The sequence below is a fragment of the Vicugna pacos genome, chromosome 6 (assembly GCF_048564905.1).
Source record: "Vicugna pacos chromosome 6, VicPac4, whole genome shotgun sequence".
Taxonomy (NCBI): domain Eukaryota; kingdom Metazoa; phylum Chordata; class Mammalia; order Artiodactyla; family Camelidae; genus Vicugna; species Vicugna pacos.
This window is the reverse complement of record NC_132992.1, coordinates 95,609,560-95,630,941: the sequence shown is the minus strand read 5'-3', so window position 1 is coordinate 95,630,941 and position 21,382 is coordinate 95,609,560. Positions and strand designations below refer to the sequence as shown.

The following is a 21,382-nucleotide window of genomic DNA, read 5'->3' as shown; positions in this document are numbered from 1 at the left end:
CATGAGAGCCCACTGTGCTTTCACCAAACTCTATTTAACTGAGGTTTCTGTGTATTCAGAATTATTGTGATTTTTCCTGCTTTTTGAGATTGGATCATTTTTGTTTCAGAAGCCAGGATACCCTAGTCAGGCAATGCTGGGTTTATGAGTTCAACTTCATGGTGAAATACAAGTGAATCATGTGTATAACAAAAAATGTCTTCACGTATTAGAGACACTCATTGGAAGGAAACTCCACACCAGATCTGGATTATGCATGTTTTTGTATTTAAGCCTGGAGATGGAGCAGAGATCAGACAGTGGCTAATCTGAGAATCCAGAGAGCAATTATGTTGTTCCCACATGTTCAGATGTTCTGAACACGGAGCTACATGCAGATGAGACTGTGTTATCAAGACCCGTCCCCATAACTGAAGAATAGGGATAAGGAATGTGATAATTTTGTAATATAAAGAGGATATTGGAGCAAAGCAGAATTCTGCTGATGGGACTAAAAACTGGAGCCCCGACTACAAAAAAGTGACAAACTTTACAATTTTTAGCATCAACTCACCATGAAACCAACTATTCCAATACTACGTATCTGACTGGGTGAAATTAAAGCTCTCGTTCACTGGAAACACAGTGTGCAGGTGCTCGTGGAGCCTTCACACATGCTGTAAAGTGGAAACTAGGGCTAAACCCAGAGCTCAGTGCAGGGCCGTGTGCTGATGGCGTCTGAGGTACTGTTAAGCCCTGCATTGCAGCCCTTGTCATGGGATCCAAGAAAACAGAGTCGCTCACTCATTACTGGACAATACGGGTCCTCCATGTTTCCTCAGATGCCAGCAGTTTCCTGTCCCAGGATTATGTCTTGTGTGTGTGTAAGACAATACCTTGGACAGAGGAGGGTTTGGAAGCAGATATGATAGAAGAGTGTGGGTCTCTGCATATGTGCATGTGCACCTGTGTGTGCATGTGTGTGTGTGTGTGTCCCTGCACACAGACGGGAGCCCTGGTTACTTGTGTGATGATGGATATCTGGACTTCCATCATCCTTCTGAATTGGAACAATATCAGCTAATTTTCTTTATCAAAATCACCCAATTCTATAAAGAAATGTCTAATAGGATTATTTATTCAAATCAATGTCTTCCCCATCTTCAGTGGAATCTATACCCAGGATTCTGACATTAATATTCTCAGAAGCGTGTGAACCTCGGTGCAGCCCAGCCCTTCTGAGGACAGTGCTGCAAAGTCAGGATGAAGCCTTGGATTCTGAACCCACATCCCAAGTCTTTCTTGGCTCCTGACAGAACTTCCCTGTGGCTGAGGGCTCAGTGCCTGTTTCATCATCCACCTTCCCTCTAGTCGTGCTTCCCTACTTCTGGCAGCTAAGACCCTCGCCTGTATGGATGCGTCTAGACCAGAATCCTTCAGGTGCTGCAGGTCTGTGATGTGAGGACAGCACAGCTGGGTGGGGAGTGGTTGTGGTGCAAGAAGCAGTTTGAAATGATGAGTCTGAAAGGGGTGGGAATGGCCCTCAGTCTTCACACCTGGCAGTTCACACTCTGAAGTTTAACACCTGGGATATTGCAGTTCATCCAAGAGATCCAGTTGGACCTTCTCCCAGCTCTCATGCCACCTGGAGACGTCAAACTCAGGTAGGGTGAGGCTTGGTCACATTTCTCATATCACATAAACTTTCTATTCCACTATGTGTAGATTTCAATGTGCAACACTGAGGTGAGATTTATAGCACATTGTGTAGTTTGTAACTTGCATAAAAATAAAATTACAAAGTATATAAAAAGTGTTCATTACAGCCCAATCACAAGTAAAGAAATTTTCTTGAATGTTATTATTGATAGAAAGACATCGATATGTTAGTGACTTTTGAAAACAATCCTCATGAACTCTGCTTACAGATTACTGGTCAACACAGTAACTGTCAAAATCATCATGAACTCATCACTGAACAGGGTCTTGTCCAATACTCTCTTTTATTTTTCACATTTTTTTCTCTGTGATTTATCATAACATTTTGTGTATATTTCCCTGTGCTATACAGTGTAATCTTGTTTATCTATTCTACAATTTTGAAACCCCCGTCTACCCCTTCCCACCCTCTACCCCGCCCCCCAACCCGGTCACCACATGTCTGTATTCTCTGTCCATGAGTCTATTTCTGTGTCCAATACTCTCTTGATGCTGACTCTGCATCACTTATATCCCAGATGAGGAGCACAGGTGAAAATGCTGGACAAACTCTCACCTAACATGTGTCCCTACACAGACCACAATGCGGTACCCGTCTGGGGGCTGCGTACATCACCAACGTGGGAGGAACTCTGGCACCGACATCACAGAAACCGTATGCACACTCAAAAAAAATTCAGGTTCTAAGTGTTTACCCTGAAAACTCACACAATAAACATGACATTTCCAAATGCTACCAACACCAGCAAACCACAGACACTCACAGCTGCTCAGGGGCCTGGCCCTCTCTGAGGCCAGCAAGGCCCTGACTTGCTATGTAGTGAGATGACATGCAAATAGGGCCTTCCTCTGAGGATAAAGCCACCCAGCCCTGGCCCTGCAGCTCTGGGAGAGGAGCCCCAGCCCGGGATTCCCAGCTGCTCCCATTCTCTGATCAGGACTGAGCACAGACGACTCGCCATGGAGCTGGGGCTGAGCTGGGTGGTCCTGGCTGCTCTTCTACAAGGTAATTCATGGAGAAGGAGAGCTACTGAGGATGTGGGTGGTCGTGAGTGAGGGAATCGGAGGACGTGTGACAGTCTCCTGACCAGGATGTCTTTGTGTTTGCAGGTGTCCAGGCTGAGGTGCAGCTGGTGGAGTCTGGGGGAGGCTTGGTGCAGCCTGGGGGGTCTCTGAGACTCTCCTGTGCAGCCTCTGGATTCACTTTTGATGATTATGCCATGAGCTGGGTCCGACAGGCTCCAGGGAAGGGGCTGGAGTGGGTCTCAGCTATTAGCTGGAATGGTGGTAGCACATACTATGCAGAATCCATGAAGGGCCGATTCACCATCTCCAGAGACAACGCCAAGAACACGCTGTATCTGCAAATGAACAGTCTGAAATCTGAGGACACGGCCGTGTATTACTGTGCAAAGACACAGTGAGGGAAAGTCGGTGTGAGCCCAGACACAAACCTCCCTGCAGGGTCACAGACGGTGTGCAGGGTCACAGGGGACACTTAAGACCCCCCAGGGCACTCAGGACTCCCCAGTTGTGCCCTTCAGCCCCAGGGGCAGGTGCAGGAGGCAGCTGGTTTCACGGTTTCCTGTCAGGCTCTGGAGTTTCCTCTCCACAGTGCAGGAACCCCTCTGGATCCGAGAATCTGGGCTTGCACATTTAGTCTCCCAATTAGAAAGTTTTTTTCTAAAAGGAAAAACAACATTTAAAAAAAATCCTCTGCTGCACAAGAGGCAGAGTTTCTCTTGCATTTATGTACTCATGTTGGCCCCTGTCCAAATCGGGTCAACGTGGAGCACTGTAAAACCATCATGGTGGATTTACGGACAGTTAGACACACTCTACCCTCCCCTGTGAACTCTCAGCCCCACCCTACTGATGGGGGCACGTGTCCCTGCCAGGTGGGGGCTCCTTGCTGACGTCCTCCATGAGAAGCCCGGCGAGGCTCGCAGCCCCCCAGGACCACAAGCGGGTCACAGGGAACGAGGCCAGTGAGAGGGAATGGGTGGGGCCGTGGCCAAGTGGGCTCCTCCTCCAGGTCCAGAGAATCCCTGCAGAACAGAGGCTCCTGCTCCCTGTTCCCTGTGCAGGTCACGTTGGGTCACGAGCTTATTGATCAATTATCACCGATGAACGCACAGATAATTGGGAGGGAGCTGTTACAGACAGGTGGGCACTGACGTGTGAAATTTCAGAAACTACTGCAGACACACTGCGGGACGCTTTCTACACCAGGCACGCCCGGCTCGTCCAGGATCTCCTTCAGGGCGGTCAGGTCCCGTGCTTACAAGCCCAGGTCTGGGCAGGAGGGCTCTGGCCCCCTGCTGTGTGCTCCCCGGCACCCTGCACGCACGCCAGGCTGCACGGTGCAGCTCACACCTGGGAAAGCAGGTAAAGCTGGTACCCGCATCACACGCCGGCTGTGCCGAGGTAAACACAAACACCGCAACACACACCAAGTGCGGGGTCCAGGGCGTTCCCCCCAGCACGTGCCCCAGTGCCATGCTGACTGCTTGGACTTACAGTGGCTTAAGGAGCAGCCACCACAAGAGGGACCCTCGGACCTTCCCCTCTGTCTCCCAGCGCAAGACTCATGGCTCTCCTGTGAAAGGCGCACTCCCTGCGTCTGGAGGTGGAAGGACCCCCGTCACCCCACGTGGGGATCCAGCCTGGCAGCTCCTGGCAGCAGACTCTGCTCCTTCTGATGCGCTAACCCCCACACAAGCTCCTCTCAGGTTCTTCACTAAGTGAGCCCCAAACCACAGATTTCTTCACCCTGTCAGTTCCCCAGGATATTGTGTGTCTTTGTCCAAAGGTATGCGAGCTGCCCGCTTTGGTCTCTTCTCGTCCATTTCTGTGCCACGTCCAAGAGCATGATAAATATTTACTACTTTTCTCCCAGGAATCTAATCATAGAACAGCCTATGAGTAAACGACCCCTGTGCCCTCCGGGACTAAGAGGAGACTACGGTAAAGAGTTTCAGACACGACCTTGTCACCAGTGCCCCAGAATATCCTGTTGCAGTTCAGAAACCAGCCTCTATACTACCCCTCTGTCTGCAATCGCAGCCGCAAGGCCTGAGCCAGAGGGAGCCACCCCAGGCCTGGCTGGAGTCCTCTTCTGAGGTCCCCCTTTGATCCATTTACTCTGCCACTGGCTGGCCGTTCCATCCTCATATTTTGTCAATTCAGGCTGTAAAAAGACCACACAGGGACACCTAGAGCTTGTCCAGGCCAGCGGAGCTTCAGGGACTGCTGCCTAACGTGAAACCCTAACTCACTAGCAGGACTTGCAGCCAAACAGATAAATATTAGGCCCAGTGAGGCAGTGGGCTTTTTGAGAACTTCACTGTTTTTGAGGAGTAAAAAAAAAAGAAAAACAAAAAAAACTGGTACTGGGGTCACAGTCTGTGGTGCCAGAAGCAGACCCATCCTATAGGCCATAAAACCTGTCAACCGATCATGGGAGCCTCAAAATCAAAGCCGACAGTTCTGGACTGCACGATTCAAAATTTCAAAAAGGGTTTCTCAGGAGACTATGGGATTAAATTGTCCCCAGAAAAACTGCACAGGTTGTGCAAGTTAGAGTGACCCACCTTCAGAGTGGGATGGCCCTCAGGAGTCACACTTGACCTGCCAACTATCCGGGCCATGTACAGAGTAATTGCCAGGACCCCAGGGCACCCCAACCAATTCCCATATACTGACCCCTGGCTAACAGTCGCCCAAACCTTGCCCCCATGGGCCTGGTTCTGCACAAATGATCAGGGAAAGTGTAGGATCCTCGTGGCCCAGACAGTAAAAATAAAAAAGGAAGGTGCAACGAAGCCAATTCTTCAGGGGGACCCTGAAGAAGAACCAGCGATGCCCCCGCCATGTGTCCTTCCCTCTGTGGCTCCACCACAGCCACCTCCACCTGATAGCCCTCCTCCATCCGTGTCCCCACCGCCACAACCCCAGGCTCCATGCCAGGAACCCTTAGGGAAGAGACTGTTCAGCCCAACTAGCCAGCCAGCCAGCGGCCACCCTCCAGATGCCTCTCCCGGAGGCCCAAGGGCCCCAACATGTTAACGACAATGGCTCTGTGCAGCCCAGACACTCCGTCCTGTACCACCAGCCTTTCAGTACAACAGACCTCCTGAACTGGCGACACCACACTCCTCCGTATTCAGAAAAACCCCAGGCCATGATTGCCCTCCTAGAGTCCATCTTCCAGACCCACCGGCCAGCTTGGGACGACATCCGTCAGCTGCTCCTGACGCTTCAATGCTGAAGAAAGAAAGCGGGTCCTGACAGAAACTAAAAGTTGGCTACAAGAGCAGACCCCAGAGGGAACCATGGACGCAGAAGGGTCAGCCCTAAATGCAGCCCCAGAAAGAAGGCCAAACTGGGACTTTAACACCCAAGATGGATGAGAGGCTCTGCAGATGTATCAGAGAGCCCTCCCGCATGGGCTGCGAGCCGGGGCAAAGAAACCAACCAACATGACTTAGACCATCACGGTGATCCAAAAGCCGGACGGGTCTCCATGGACTCCTATGAGAGGCTATGCGAAGCTTTCGGATCTACACCCCATTTGACCCCGAAGCCCCTGAAACCCAGCGGATGGTCAGTGCTGCTTCTGTGGCCCAATCCTACACCGGCATCCACCAAAAACTTCAAAAACTGAAAGGTTTTGCTGGAATGAATTCCACTCAACTGCTGGAGATGGCCAACAAAGTCTTCATAAATCAAGGCCACGAAGCCCGACAAGAAGCAGGCAGATGAACAAAACAGAAAGCATGCCTGCTGGCGCAAAGGGGGGACCCGTGTGGGGCCCCCGGAGGCAAGACCAACGTGCATACTGTAAGAAGGTTGGTCACTGGGAAAATGAATGTCATCGCGGAGAAGCAAAAAACCTACCGAAGAGAAAACCTCCAGCCAGCGAAGGAAAGTACCGGCCCGAGCCTCCTCTGAGGAACCTGGTCGGGTTGGCCGGGCTGGACTCAGCCTAGGGGAGACTGCGTCCCTGCTCCTGGGCCCAGGGGAGCCCGCAGTCAAGATGTTGGCGGGGGGCCAACCGATGACATTTACAGCAGACACGGTGGTAATCAAAGCTGTGGCCCCCTTGACCGAGAAAACGGCAATTATCACAGGAGCCACCGGGGACCAGGCCTCTCGCCTGTTTTGCCATCCACGATCATGCCAGCTCGGGTGACATTTAGTCACTCATGAGTTTCTCTACCTACCAGAATGCCCCATCCCCTTTTGGGAAGAGACTTTGTAAACTGGGGGCCCGGATAACACTCTCTCCTGGAAAGCAATCACATCTAACTCTGAGGGGGAAGGAAGCCTTGCTCATGATGGTGACCATGCCCCGAGAAGAAGAATGGTGCCTATACCAAACAGAAAGCGCCCAGACAAACCCTGACTCTCCGTGAGGAGAGCTCCCCTCTGTCTGGGCAGAAGGGGGACCCCCAAGACTGGCCCGACTGGTAATAGACCTGCGACCGGGTGCAACCCCATCCAGGCTGCGAGAGTACCCCATACCCAGAGAAGCCCACCTGGGAATTCAGAAGCACATCCAGTGTTTGCGTGATGAGGGAGTTCTCAAAGAGGGCCAGTCTCCATGGAACATGCCCCTTCTGCCCGTCAGAAAGGTGGGAGTAATAGACTGAAGGCCAGTGCAGGATCTGCGAGTAGTTAACAATGCCGTGACCACAATACACCCAGTGGTCCTGAATCCACACGCTCTTCTCAGACTCCTACCGGCCCAGGCCAAATGGTTCACCTGCCTAGACCTCAAAGACGCTTCCTTCTGCCTCAGGCTGGCACCAGTCAGTCAACCAATATTTGCCTTCGAATGGGAGGACCCCCACACGGGCAGGAAAACTCAGTTAACCTGGCCTCGCTTACCACAGGGTTTTAAAAACTCACCCACCCTGTTTGGAGAAGCACTGGCCACGGATTTGACTGCCTTCCTGGGAGAAGCTCTAAACTGTGCCTGCTGCCGTGTGCAGACGGCCTGTTATCAGGCAGCCCCAGGCAAGAGGGCTGTTGGGAGGGAACCCAGGCCCTGTTAGCGCTGCTGTCGGATGCTGGCTATAAGGTCTCCTGGAAAAAGGCACAAATTTATAAAAAGACAGTTGAGTATCTCAGGTTCTTTGTCTCAGAAGGACACCGAGTGAAAACAAGCCCAGAAGGCCCAGAGTGAAAACAAGCCATTTGTGCAATACCACAGCCAGGCACCAAGAGAGAGATCCGAGAATTCCTGGGGGCAGCAGGGTTCTGCCGAATCTGGATCCCTGGTTTCTCAGACATAGACAAGTCCCTATGTGAAGCCACCGCTGGATCTGGGAAAGAACCCTCAGACTGGGGACCCAAGCAGGAAGAAGCATTTAATGAGGTCAAAAGACTGCTAACCAGGGCCCCAGCCCTGGGACTACCAGACGTGACAAGAGAATTCAGCTTGTTCGTCCATGAGAAGAGTCATACAGCCCTAGAGGTTCTCACCCAAGCAGTGGGGGCCTGGCAGTGGCCCATGGCCTATTTGTCAAAGAATCTGGACCCAGTAGCTTCAGGGTGGCCACCATGCTTACGAGCACCGGCTGCTACAGTAACCCTACGGTCAAGGAAGCAGGCACGCTCACCCTTGGAGAGACTGCCAGCGTGAAGGTTCCACACGCAGTCCCCACCCTGACGCACAGCCAGGGGCGCCAATGGCTGACCAACACTAGAATGACACGTTGCCCAGGGCTCCTCTGTGAAAACCGCAGGATCTGCCTGGAGACAGTGCGGACCTTGAGCCCAGCCACCTTCCTGCCCGAGGGAGAGGGCCCAGCCGACCACGACTGTGAGGACATAGTAGAAGTCTCAAGCAGGCGTGAGCTGTCTGATGTTCCGCTCCAGAACCCTGAACTTGAACTTTTACAGACGGGAGCAGCTCCATGCAGGACGGACAACATACGGCAGGAAACACGGTGACCGCAGCACACGATGTAATAAAAGCCGAATCTCTACCACTGGGATGGTCGGCATAGAGGGCAGAAACATGGGTGCTCATCCAGGCGTCACGAGAGGGAAGAGGAAAGCAGGTCAACGTCCACACGGACTCTAAGCACGCCTTTGCTACCCTGCACACACATGGCCCTGTACATAAAGAAGGGGGTCTGTTAACAGCTGGAGAAAAGGAGATCAAGAATAAAGGCGAGATAGTGCAACTGTTAGAGGCAGTCTGGGAGCCTGCGGGGGGTCAGTCATCCACTGCGAGGGGCCCCGAAGGGAGACGACCCTGTAAGCAGAGGAAGCCGACTGGCAGACCAGGCTGTGTGAGAAGCAGCAAGTCAGTCTGGCCACACCAGAGATCCTGGGACCGTGGCGAAGTTTCCACCAGCACTCGAACTGCCAACGCCTCTGGAACACAGCCGAGAGGAAAGCTCATGGGCCAGGACCGAAGGAGGAACCAAAAGAAAGGAGGGATGGTGGGCGATGCCTGACAAATGGATATACGTACCTGAACACTTAGCCCATCACGTGGTCCTCCAGCAGCAGGAGCTCACCCACGTGGACAGACGGCCTCAGAGGCCCTGCTGGATCGATACTACCTGATGGCTCAACTTCCACCCCTCTGTGCCTCAGTCTCACAGCACTGCCTTGTGCGTGCCCAGAACAATGCAGAACGGGGGCCGACTGGACCAAAAGGAGGCTCCTTCTGAAGACACGGAAGCGGATTTCACAGAAATAGGGCCTGGCAGAGGACACAGGATGCACTGGCTTTTGTCTGCACCTTTTCAGGGTGGGTGGACACACACCCAGCACGGACTGAGAAGGCAAGGGAAGTAACAAAGGCCTTACTCAGAGGCACCGTTCCCGGATTCGGGATGCCACTGACCACAGGGGCAGACAACGGATCTGCATTTGTGGCAGAGGCGCTACACAGCCACTGGAGTCCACGTGCAGCCGACGGGCCCCCGAGCTCAGGGAGAGCAGAGCGCGGGACCCGGGCCCTGAAGCAAGTTACGGCGAAGCGCAGTCCGGAAACTCAGCTACCTTGGGCTGACACTCTGCCCCCGGCTCTTCTGCGGGTACGCTGTGCCGCTCGGTCCAAGACGGGGCTCTCCCTTCTGGGGGCCTGTACGGGAGGCCCGCTCCTTTAATTAGACTAGGGGAAAGTATTACAGAAGTGGGGAGCGTAGACCTTCATAAGCAAATACAGGGCCTCAGAAAGGCTATGCGAGAAATCCACAGGTGGGGAACTGACAGGATCCCAGTGTCACTGGGAACAATGTGACACCCATATGACCTGGGGACCAAGTCTGGGCAAGAGATTGGCAAAGGGAGCCACTCAGACCCGCCTGGAAGGGCCCCTACCCAGTTGTGTTAGCCACCCCAACAGCTCTAAAGTTGCAGATATCGCCCCCCGGATTCATCACGCAGAGTAAAGAGAGCAGCGCCACCACGAGACGAGGATGTCTGGAGCGTCGCCCAGATCCCCAGAGAGCCTCTTAAATCAGGATCCAGAGACGCCCGCCTCGCCTGCCAGAGAGCACAGAGCCTTGCTCTAGCCACACCCGGAAGCCTTCCGTGGCGGAAGCCTGAGGAACCGCCGATCAAGACAGAAAATGAACTGCTGCCCCGCTTTATTTTAGGACTGAGTACTGTCTCTGTATTGCGAGTTGTAGGACTGATGGCCACTGCACCCCAGGATTGAAACATGGGCCAGAGACTAACACCAGCTGTGCTCCGTTCCTCCACAGTAGGAAGCCCAACGGTCAGTCAGGGTCTGCTGGAGGAACCATACCTCCCTGTGAGAAATGGTGAAACCCCAAGCCCTTCTTCTGCTTGTGAAAGGAGTTGCTGACTTATCTCTTTCCATGACGGAGGTTCCAATGGGACCCATTCACCAAATTGCAGAAGAAACCCCGGCCCACACGCTCAGGGCCCTTCTACAGACCTAGCAAGGGTTGGGAAAAGAAAAATAGACCTAGGTCCATGCCTTATAACCAGGACCCCCAATTAAGTCCCTTATGAAGCAAGTCCATCACCTTCTTCATGCTACTAACCCACAACTAGCAAGTGCTTGCTGGCTCTGCCTGCATCCCGGCCCCTCCAGCATGCGGCCAGCCCGATGGGCCGCTCAGATCTAACCAAGTTCAATGGCCGCCCTGGGTGGTCCCCAGACTCTGGGAAATCTGGCCACTGCCCAGTGTGCCCAAACCCATAACTGCACACCTGTTTACAGTTGTATGCCTGCCAAGCCCTGGTGCACACTGAGCCCAGGAACCTTTTTTGTTTGCGGAGCACACTCCTACGGTGCCTGCCAGCCAGTTGGACAGGTACTTGCACACTGGCCTTCCTTACCCCTCAGATGGACATAACACCTGATAACCAGAGCCTTCCCGTACCCCTGATGGCCCATACTAGATCAAAAAGGGCCATCCAGTTAATACCACTACTCCTTGGGCTGGAATAGCGACTGGAGTGGGCAAAGGAATAGGAGGAACAGCCTCATCTTCCCACTGTTACCAGCAGTTATCTGCTGAGGTCACTGAAGGTTTAAAACAGGTGGCTGAGTCCTGAATGACTCTACAAAACCAGTTGGACTCCCTAGTGGCATTTGTCCTACAGAACAGGAGGGGTTTAGAACTGCTCACTGCCAAAAAGGGGGGACTCTGTCTCTTCCTAAATGAGGAATGCTGTTTCTACGTTAATCAATCAGCAATTGTCAGAAATACGGTCCAACAACTACGAGATCGAGCTGAATGCAGAAACCAGGAATCAGCAAACTCCTGGGCACAGGGGACTAACGCCTGGAGTTGGGCCTCCTGCCTACCCCCAGCAGGCCCCCTCCTTATGATCCTTCCAGCGCTGCTGTTTGGTCCCTGCATCCTTAACCTCATTACCCGTTTCATTAGCTCATGGATAGAGTCACTGAGACGGCAGCTACTAGTCACTCAGTACAGGCCCCTGGACCAGAAGAACCCAATGGTGAATAAGGGGCACCACTGTAAGGCTGATGCTCGCTGCAGATGTTAAAGAGAGCATCAAAGTGGGGAATGAGGCGGGAAGTCCCATAGAAAGACCAGCAGGACCCCCAAGCAGGGCCACTACTCTGCTGCCGGCACCATCCAGTTCCCTGGCCCAGAAACGGCTTACTTATCCCTAAAACCCTATTGGTTCCCTGAGCTCACTCCTGATTGGTTATTTCCTTCACTCCTGATTGGTCCATTTCCCTAACTTCTGATTGGTCCATTTGTAGTGCTTCATTTGCATGGAGCTCACTCCTGATTGGTTATCTCTCCCTCCTGATTTGTCCATTTCTGCAAAGCTTGTTCCTAATTAGTCAACTTTCGTTATACCTCATTTGCATGTGATGTTGCAAAGTGTACACTGGCAGCCTATGAAATCCTGTGTAAACCTACAGACGGGGTCCAGAGCTTGGAGTGCCGACTCCTCTGGGCCCGCTGGCGTAGTAAACCTGAGTTCTCCAGCTCTCCGAGTGCTGCTTGGTCTCCCGCCTGGACCCAGGTTGCTGACACAACTGAGCTGTAACACCGAGCTGTAGCACATTTTTCCACAACAATGTAATAGTTCTCATCTGAGTATTTTGAGAAATCCCCATACTGTTTTCCACAGTGGCTGCTCCAATTTACATCCCCAACAACAGTGTACAGGGGTTCCCTTTTCTCCACATCCTCGACAACATTTGTCATTTGTGTTCTTTTTGATAGCAGCCATTCTGATATTTTATTGTTAGTGGAAAGAAATGCAGCCGATTTCTCTGTGCTAATCCTGTGTTCTGCTGCCTTGCCGAATTCCTTCATCAGCTCCAGTCGTTTTGCGTGGAGCCTTAGGGCTTCTACGTAAAGTGCCACGCCATCTGCATGTGGTGACCACTTTCCTGCAAATTTCCCCAGTGACGTTTGTTTGCAGGGAGGTTTTTGTTGCTGATTCTGGTCACTTCTAGTGATCATTCTGTTCAAAGGATCTATTTTTTCTTGATTCAGTTTGGTAGACTTTATGTTTCCAGAACCTTGTCCGTTTCCTTTAGGGTGTCCAATCTGTTGCCATATAGTTGTTCATAGTGTTCTCTAGTGGTCTTTTGAATGTCTGTGGTATTGGCTGTAATTTCTCCATTTTCCTTTCTTATTTTGTTCACTTGTATCCTCTCTTTCCTTCTTGGTGAAGCTGGCCAGAGGTTTGTTGATTCTTTTTTCACTCTTTAAAAAAAAACAGCTCTTGGTTTGATTGATTTTTTTCTATTGTTTTTTTTTTTTTTCCGGTCTCTATTTTATTCAGTTCCTCCCTAATTTTTATTATTTCTTTCCTGATGCTGACTTCAGGTTTTGCTCACTGTTCTTTCTCTAATTCTTTCAGGTGGCAGGTTAGGTGGTTTATTTGAGGTCATTCTTTTTTGAGGAAGATCTGTACCGCTGTGCTCTTCCCTCTTAGGATGGCTTTGTCTGCGTCCTGTAGATTTTGTGTGGTTGTGTTTTCATTGTCATTTGTCTCAGGGTATTTTTAAATTTTTCCTTTGATGTTTTTGTCGACACATTGGTTTTTAGCAGCATGTTGTTTAGTCTCCGTGCAGTTTGTTTTCTTATTTTTCTTTCTGTGATTGATTTCTAGTTTCATGACATTGTGGTCAAAACTGATGCTCAAAATAAATTCTATCCTCTTAAATCTGTTGAGGCTTCTTTCGTGCCGAGTATGTGGTCTATCCTTGAGAAGTTTCCATGCACACTTGAAAAGGAAGTATATACTATTGGGGGGTAATGTAACATCTTAAAATATCAGCTGAGCCCAACTGTTCCTTTGTGCCATTTGGTATCTCGGTTGCCTCGTTAGTTTTCTGCCTGGGAGTTCTGTCCAGGGCGTTAGTGGGTGTTGCAGTCCCTGCTGTCACTGTGCTCACATCAGCTTTCCCCTTTCAGTCTGTTTGTATTAGTTTCATATATTCAGAGGCTCCTATGCTGGGTGCATGTATGTTAACAAATGCAATATCCTCGTCTTGTATTTCTACTTTTATTATTACATAATGTCATTTTTTCCTGTTTATGGCCTTTGTTTTAAAGCCTCTTTTGTCTGATAGGAGTATTGCTACTCCTGCTTTCTTGCCATTTCTGTTTGCATGGAATACCTTTTTCCACCCTCTCACTTTCAAACTATGTGTGTCCTTCACCCTCAAGTGGGTCTCTTGCAGGCAGCATATTGTAGGCTTTTGTTTTATTATCTGGTTTGCTGCTCTGTGTCTTTTGACTGGAGCATTGACATCCATGATAATTATTGATAGACGTGTGTTTATTGGCATTTTAAACTATGTTTTCTGGTTAATTTGGCATTTCTTCTTTGTTCTTTTCTTTTTGTTTTTGTTTCCTTTTCTGGTTTGACAACTTTCTTTTGTGTCAGCTTGGTTTCTTTTTGATGTATGTGACTCTACTGTATGCTTTTGATTTGTGGTTACCCTGTTTTTCAAGTATGTTAACCCATTACTGTATCTGTTTGCTTTAGACTGGTGGTCATGCAGGCTCAAACACATCCTAAGAAGAATGAAAAGAAAATTGTTTTCTTGTTCCCCTCTCCCACAACTTGATTTTTATGTCCTCTTTCACATTTTCATGTTTATTCTCTTAGTTCTCTGATATTTTCATGCTTCAATTATGGCTTTCCATAATTGAAGAAAGTAGCTTCCTGCTTCTTCTCTATTTACAGCAGACCTTCCACCATTTCCTGTAGCGTGGGTTTAGTGTTGCTGAACTCTTCTAGTTTTTGCTTGCCTGTGAAGCTCTTTATCTCTCCTCCTATCCTAAAGGATAGCCCTGCTGGATAGAGTATCCTAGGCTGCAGCTTCTTCTCACTCAGGACTGTGAGTGTATGCTGCCCCTCCCTTCTGGCCTGCAGTGTTTGTGCAGAGGAGTCAGCTGAGAGCCTTATGGGGGGACCCCTGTAACTCCTCTTTTTTTTTCTCTTGCAGCCTTTAGAATCTTTTCTTTATCTTTAACTTTGGCCATCTTAATTATAATATGTCTTGGTGTAGACCTGTTAAGGTTCTTCTTGTTTGGGGCCCTCTCTGCTTCCTGTACCTGGATATCTGTTTCCTTCTTGAAGTTCGGGAAGTTTTCGGTCATGACTTCTTCAAGTACCTGTTTGATCCCTTTCCCCTTTCTTCTCCTTCCGGGACCCCTGTTATGTGGAGGTTGGCCTGCTTTATATCACCCCATAGGTCCCTCATGTTGCTTTCGTTGGTCTCCGTTTGCTCTTCTGCCTGCTGCTTTGATGTGATCGGGTGGTTTCCATTATCCCGTCATCTAAGTCACTTATTCGTTCTTCTGTATTATTTAGTCTTCTGTTGACTGCGTTTGGCTCAGCTTTATCTCAGCAACTGAGTTTTCCGATTTTAATTGGCTCCTCTTTACAGTTTCTATTTCCATTTTAGAAAACCCTGTATTCTACATTTCTGTTGATGGTCTTTCTTATTTCCTTAGTGCTTTTTGTCGTCTCCTTTTTGAATTAGGCTCTAGCAGACTGTCGGGTCTGTTTTATTGTTTATTCTTTCAGGGAACTTCTCTGGTGCCTTTACTCGGGAGCAGCTCCCCCTCACGTTGCTTGCACCTCTCTGGCTGTGGGTGTAGACGTGTCAATTACCTGCTGTGTCTGAAGGGCTGTTTTTTTCAAATGGGTAGACTGTGCAAATCTAACAATTTTGTCGCAAGGACAGTTTTTAGTGTCTTTCCTACATGTGTGCTGGTTTTTGTCCCCTTGATCAGGGGTGTGGCTGGTGTTGTGACCAGAGCCTGCCCTGGCTGTTGAACTGGGCCTCCTCTTTGCTCTGTGGTTGTCAGAGCCGGGCCTGCTCCCCTACTGTAGGAGTCGAAGAGTCCAGACCCGTTTCTGAGCTGCAGTGTGTGGCAGGCGGGATTGGAGCACTTCTGCTGGAAGACGAGCCCCAGAATACTCCTCCACAGGAGACGACCGCTGGCAAGGGCCCTTGTGCTGTCGCCCACCACTAGTTACTTGGGCTTCCAAAGTGCACTCTGCAGTTGCTGCCCTTGTCCCCCCTCAGCCAGGGGAATATCAGCAACCCACTCTGGTGTCCCCAGGTTCTGCCCTGCAGAGCCACCAGTGCAGATCCACTGACATCAGGCACTGGGACCTGGATCCACCATGAGCCACGGGTCAGCCCCGACCTCAGCCCCATGTCCACGTCGGGTACGCAGGGCCACTGTCAGCACCAGGCTTGCCCCACATCAAGCACCAGAAGCCCACTAGGTTACCTCAGAAGTGTGGGTCCACAAAGGCACCAGCTATGCAAATCTGCCACCACAGCCTGGGGCTTGAAACAAGTCTCAGTCCCACCTGCAAAGTCACAGGACCCTGGACATGGATTCAGGTGTCAGCCCCACCTCTGCCCCGGAGCCTCGCTGCAGGGACGGTGCCCCCCAGAGAACGCTGAGAGGCCTGCGGTTTCTGAGCCCCACCCCTCTTCTAGGGCAATGTGTGCCACAACGGTGCTGAGCAGTGCCCTCTGGGCTCATGATGACGACTGCTGGGGCTGGGCTGCTTTGCACCCCTCCCCACGTGCCCCAGCAGTGGTGCTGTCGTGGGGGTTGACCCAGCCTGTTTTGCACACTTCTACCCGCAGCCTGCACCGCACTCTGCCTACTGTGGCTGCCTATGCACACTCAGCACCAGCCTTCTGCCCGGGATCATCCACAGGAGCCTGAGCTCCAGCAGCCCCACCCAGCCCACCCTCACTGGCTCACACCTAGAGCTAGGGATGGCAGAGACCCTCTGTGCTGGTTTGTCCCAGTTCTGTCTGCCAAGTCGCTACGAATTTTCCCTCCAAGCTTCTGAAGCTCCTTTTCTATCCCTGCTGACCTTCCTGCTGGAGAGGGGGCCTCCTGGAGTGAGCGCACTTTTCCTCCTTCTCCACTCCCTCCCCAGGGGGCAGCTCCTGCACTGATTTTTTTTTTTTCCCATCCGGTTTTGTGAGTATTTCCTTGTGTTTCCAATTGTAAGAGATACTCTGCCAAAGTTCAGTAGGCAGTCTGTGAGATTTGCTCCATTTGCAGATGCGGTTTTTGTGGTATTCGGGGGAGAGGGTGAGCACGGCCTCCTTCTACACCTCCATCTTGACTGTCTCCCAGTTTTGCTGTTTTTGATATGTCATTTTTCTTCTAAAACCTGTTTTAAGCAGTGCACTCCCCTTTCAACACCGTGTAGGTCTCTGTCCTCACCGCTGAGGTTCGTTACGGAACCTCACTCTGTCTGGCATCTGGTGGAGGTTCTGGGAATAGTGAGAAGGACTCCAGCCCCGGAAAGCCCACGGTCTAGGAGAGATTTAGTGAGAATTTGGGCAGAGGGAGCCAGCAGGCAGTGCTGAGGTGGGCTTTGTGAGACAATCAACAGACAGCAGAGGGCAGGGAGGGGGTAGGTCTCTGTGGGGCTGGTTCTCGATATCTGTGCAGATTGTCTATGTGGAAACTGAGATGCTTCTTAGAACATGGCCCCTCGAACTGCTTTCAGAGACCTGCCCAGAACATGGCCCAGCGCTGCTGTAAAGGGCACACGTCCCTTCGCTTGTTGTCCTGCAGTATTCACGTGGAAACCTGAGAGCTGCACCTTGTAGATGGGCTGTGTCTACACCCCGGAGACTCAGGGACAGGCACAGAAGGAGGGCACCTGTGATCATCAGTGCCCACCACAGTGACAACGTGTGAGGGAGGAACGCATGGCGAGAGGACGAGCCGCCTGGGGCAAGTGTCCCGGCGGGATTCTCACAGGCGTGGAGTCAGTGTGCGCCTGGAACACGAGAGCAGCTCACAGGGTGACTGGGCTCCGCTGGTGTTTCTCACAGATGATGAAAGCCCTCAGGAAGCCCTCTTGTCAGGACAGAAGGGGAGGGACAGGAGCCTGGAGAGGGGACAGCCCTCCTCACTGGTGGTGGCTCATCTCTAAACAGACAGTGTCACTTCCTTCTCTGTCGGCTGCGCTGAGAAGATGAGAAATTAGGGCTACGTGGAGCACAACACAAAATGTCCTGGGGGGAGGCTGTAGAGGAAATCCCTGACAGAGACAGGAAGCCCCTTTCCACCCGCCTCTGCACTTGCTCCTGGGGCTGGTCTTTCTGTTCTGTGAGTCTTGCACACCCCCTGGTGGACCCACACACTTCTTAGGAGGGAAGGTTTGCGTCTGGGCTCACACCGGCTTCCCCTCACTGTGCCTGTGGCACAGTAATACACGGCCGTGTCCTCAGGTTTCAGGCTGTTCATTTGCAGATACAGCGTGTTCTTGGCGTTGTCTCTGGAGATGGTGAATCGGCCCTTCACGGAGTCTGCATAGTATGTGTTACTACTGTAACTATAAATACTGGACACCGACTCCAGCCCCTTCCCTGGAGCCTGGCGGACCCAGCTCATGTAGTAGCTACTGAAGGTGAGTCCAGAGGCTGCACAGGAGAGTCTCAGAGAACCCCCAGGCTGCACCAAGCCTCCCCCAGACTCCACCAGCTGCACCTGAGCCTGGACACCTGCAAACACAAAGACATCCTGGTCAGGAGACTGTCACACGTCCTCTGATTCCCTCACTCACGACCACCCACATCCTCAGTATCTCTCCTTCTCCATGAATTACCTTGTAGAAGAGCAGCCAGGACCACCCAGCTCAGCCCCAGCTCCATGGCGGGTCGTCTGTGCTCAGTCCTGCTCAGAGAATGGGAGCAGCTGGAATCCCGGGCTGGGGCTCCTCTCCCAGAGCTGCAGGGCCAGGGCTGGGTGGCTTTATCCCCAAAGGGAGGCCCTATTTGCATGTCATCTCACTACATAGCAAGCCTGGAGTTTGAGCAAGGGCAGTACCCCAGAGCAGGAGTGAGTGTATTGGATTTGGTGGTTTTGATAGAATTCTGGAAAATACGATTTTCCACTATGTCTTTTTTCCAGAGTAAACACCTGTCACCCATGTGTATTTTGTTTTCACATATGGACACAAACCCTGTGATGTAAGTTTCACTGTTTCCCGCAGAGTAGAGATGTGAACTACAGCCAAAATGTAGTGGGCTTGTTGCGTGTCCAAGGACACGCCTGTGGGGAGGGCCAGTCCCAGCTCCTACACCTGTGCTCATCCCCACTAGACCCAGCTGCCCCTGCGTCAAGTCCCGGAAAACAGGACCGTGCTTGTGAGGTTTGTGCACCCCCTCCCTGAAGTGAGACGTGAGGACTTTGCTGCCCCCTAGCGTCGAGGGTCTGAGTTCAGAAGCTGTGTTTTCAGCGGTCTCCAGCATTGCAGCGTCTGTCCACCACGTCTTCCCCCGCAGGCAGCCACTCTCTGTTGGTAACAGCCTTAATAAGCGTCGCGCATGTAGCAAGCTGCACGTGCTGGAATGCGCTCTTTGGTACACACTCACGCAAGCATCAGCGTAATCGAGAGTGAGCGGAGTGCTTCCCTTCCATCTATTCGCTGGTTTCCGGAGCTCCTCCTTCCTCTGCCTCCTCTTTTCCACGCTGTTGCTTCAGGTTAGCTTTCTTTTCCCAGAATTACCCAGGGGGGCCATATTGCGCGCACGGCCGCCCGTACGGCTTGTTTCCCTCAGCGCAGATGCCGTCAATAGCGCCATTCTGCTGCGTGTATCGAGAATCCTTGGTTTTAACAACATGTGTCATTCCCAGTAAGGATCACAGTCTGTCTGTCTCTTAAGCTGTTGTGCGGTGTTGGAATTATTTCTAGTTTCTGGGTGTTGCAGTAAAGCTGGTGCCCATCTCGGAGCGGTGAGAACTAAGAAGCTGGGAAACGACTCTCTTTTCACGTTCCTACAACAACCGTACGAGTGGGCAAGTTGCAGATTATCAGGTTTTCATTCATATATCAGATCACTGTGGTCGTAAAACAAATGAAACTGAAAACTTAGAAGCAAATGCTCACAGAGTAACCAAGAACTAGACTGTAAGCTTAATTGGGGTAGAGCTGCTGACTGGAATAAGAACCACTACAGAATCACACTGGAAACGGCTGGCTTGAGGACGGGCACGGTGCAGCTGTGACAGCGTCCCAGCCGTCCCCTAACTAACTCCTCTGCGAGTGTCTACGGTGGAAGCCAGGCGACGCTGCCTCCCTTCACGCGGGTGCCTCTCTCCTACCAGGACGGCTGGGAGCTCCTGCCTGGGACCGCAGGCCCTCCCGCTTCACGGGAAGGAAGGCCTTGGGCTCTGGGCGCGACCTGGGGCTGTTTCCCAGCACCTCCACCTAACAGTTCGATGTTTGTCCAGTCATCTCACCAAACTGCACCATGTACTTCCCGCACACGAGGTGGGGAAGCAGGTTCTGTGCGGAAGTAGATAATGAAGTTCTAGGTGTTGACCGATGCACAAAAATACTGCCACAGCTCTTGCCAGCTTCAAGTGACAAGAGCCACTGACTTTGTTCACCCTCTCTGATTCGGAGGGGCTTGAGGAAGTCCCTCCTGGCCCCATGTGGGGTCACTGTCTCTGAGATGCACACTCACACCTACATGAAGCTGCCCTTGAACACAGGCTGGGAGCTCAGCAGGCTGAGGGCTGGGCCTGGTGTCCGCCCTGTGCAGACATCCTCTTGGGCCCTGACCCCACCCCAGCATGGTGACTGCGGCAGCCGATGGGTCCCTGCTCCAGAGACCTTCCTCAGGGCAACATCTCACAGACCTAGAGTTTGATACACGACCCCAGTACTCGCGCCCCTAAGCACTCACCCACCCGACTTGAGACTTATGTCTCCATCATAAACGCACGTGAGTTCTCGTAGCTTCACGTGTAATTGAGAAAACTGGATGCAACAAAGGCATTCTTCTTAAATGAATAAATGAGCAATGCATGATGTATCCATGCAGTGGAATTCCATTCAGCAATTTAAATGTTAAATTATCATAGCATGAAAAGGCAAGGATGAATCCAAAATTAGCGTATTGCTACTTTTAAAGCCAGTCTGAAACTGTATGATTTCACCTATTTGGAATTCTGGGAAAGGCAAGACTGTATACATAGTAAGCAGGTCAGTATTTACTGGAATTTGGGGACAAGGCATTTAGTGAGTGAAACAGAGACAATATTTAAGTGTGGTGAGATTGTTCTCTATGAAGCTGCAGTGTTGGAAACGTGGCACTAAGAACCTGTCAGAACACATAGAACTATTAGCGCAAAGAGTGAACCTTACTGAGTAGAAATATAAAGGGCATTTGGAAGTTCAGAGGCTCAAAGATGGAACTTGTAGGCTGTGTAGATAATACCTCAGATCATTATGAATCAACTTGACTGAAGAAGGTGACAACACATTTCTGACCAAAGTCACTGTGTGACTGAGTGGAGTCTGAGGACAAGGGTCCAAGGACACTGCACAGAAGCTCTGGAGCCTGGCTGACAAGGATGTTTCCAGCACGGGCCAGGCTAGCAACTCCATCACTACTGTGCACGTGGGGTTGCACCAGCAGGTACATGGATGGCACGGGCGGTGCCGGGTTTCTCACTGGCGGAGTGCAAGTGGCAGGAGCGGGTGGGTAGACTGACCCCCTGGTGGTGCACTGGGGCTGGGGACGTAAGAATGTTCTCACATTCACCTTAAAGCAGGTCAGAAGGTCAGATACAGAGTTAGTTGTAGAAATGTGTGTGTGTGCATGTGGGGAAATGCACATAGAGATGTTTCTAAGGCCTGTTAGCTGATTGGCTCCAGAGGCAATACCCCAAAT

The 21,382-nt window shown here is 51.4% G+C and overlaps 2 protein-coding genes and 2 gene segments (V, D, J or C); all 4 read left to right on the top strand.

The window, feature by feature from the left end:
- LOC102541206 (immunoglobulin alpha-2 heavy chain-like) overlaps positions 1-21,382 on the top strand; it is a 206,450-nt gene that overhangs the window by 9,509 nt on the left and 175,559 nt on the right.
- Positions 1-21,382, top strand: part of LOC102538064 (immunoglobulin gamma-1 heavy chain) — a 235,425-nt gene that overhangs the window by 108,125 nt on the left and 105,918 nt on the right. The gene's annotated exons all lie outside the window — the stretch shown is intronic.
- LOC102531859 (Ig mu chain C region membrane-bound form-like) overlaps positions 1-21,382 on the top strand; it is a 115,383-nt gene that overhangs the window by 36,039 nt on the left and 57,962 nt on the right.
- The window catches only part of LOC116279899 (immunoglobulin gamma-1 heavy chain-like), a 165,011-nt gene continuing 146,221 nt past the window's right edge, over positions 2,593-21,382 (top strand). The window contains exons 1-2 of the mRNA XM_072963909.1: positions 2,593-2,704; positions 2,809-3,118. Coding sequence (XP_072820010.1) covers positions 2,659-2,704; positions 2,809-3,118 — 356 coding nt within the window. The 5' untranslated portion in view covers positions 2,593-2,658. The remainder of the gene's footprint in view (positions 2,705-2,808; positions 3,119-21,382) is intronic.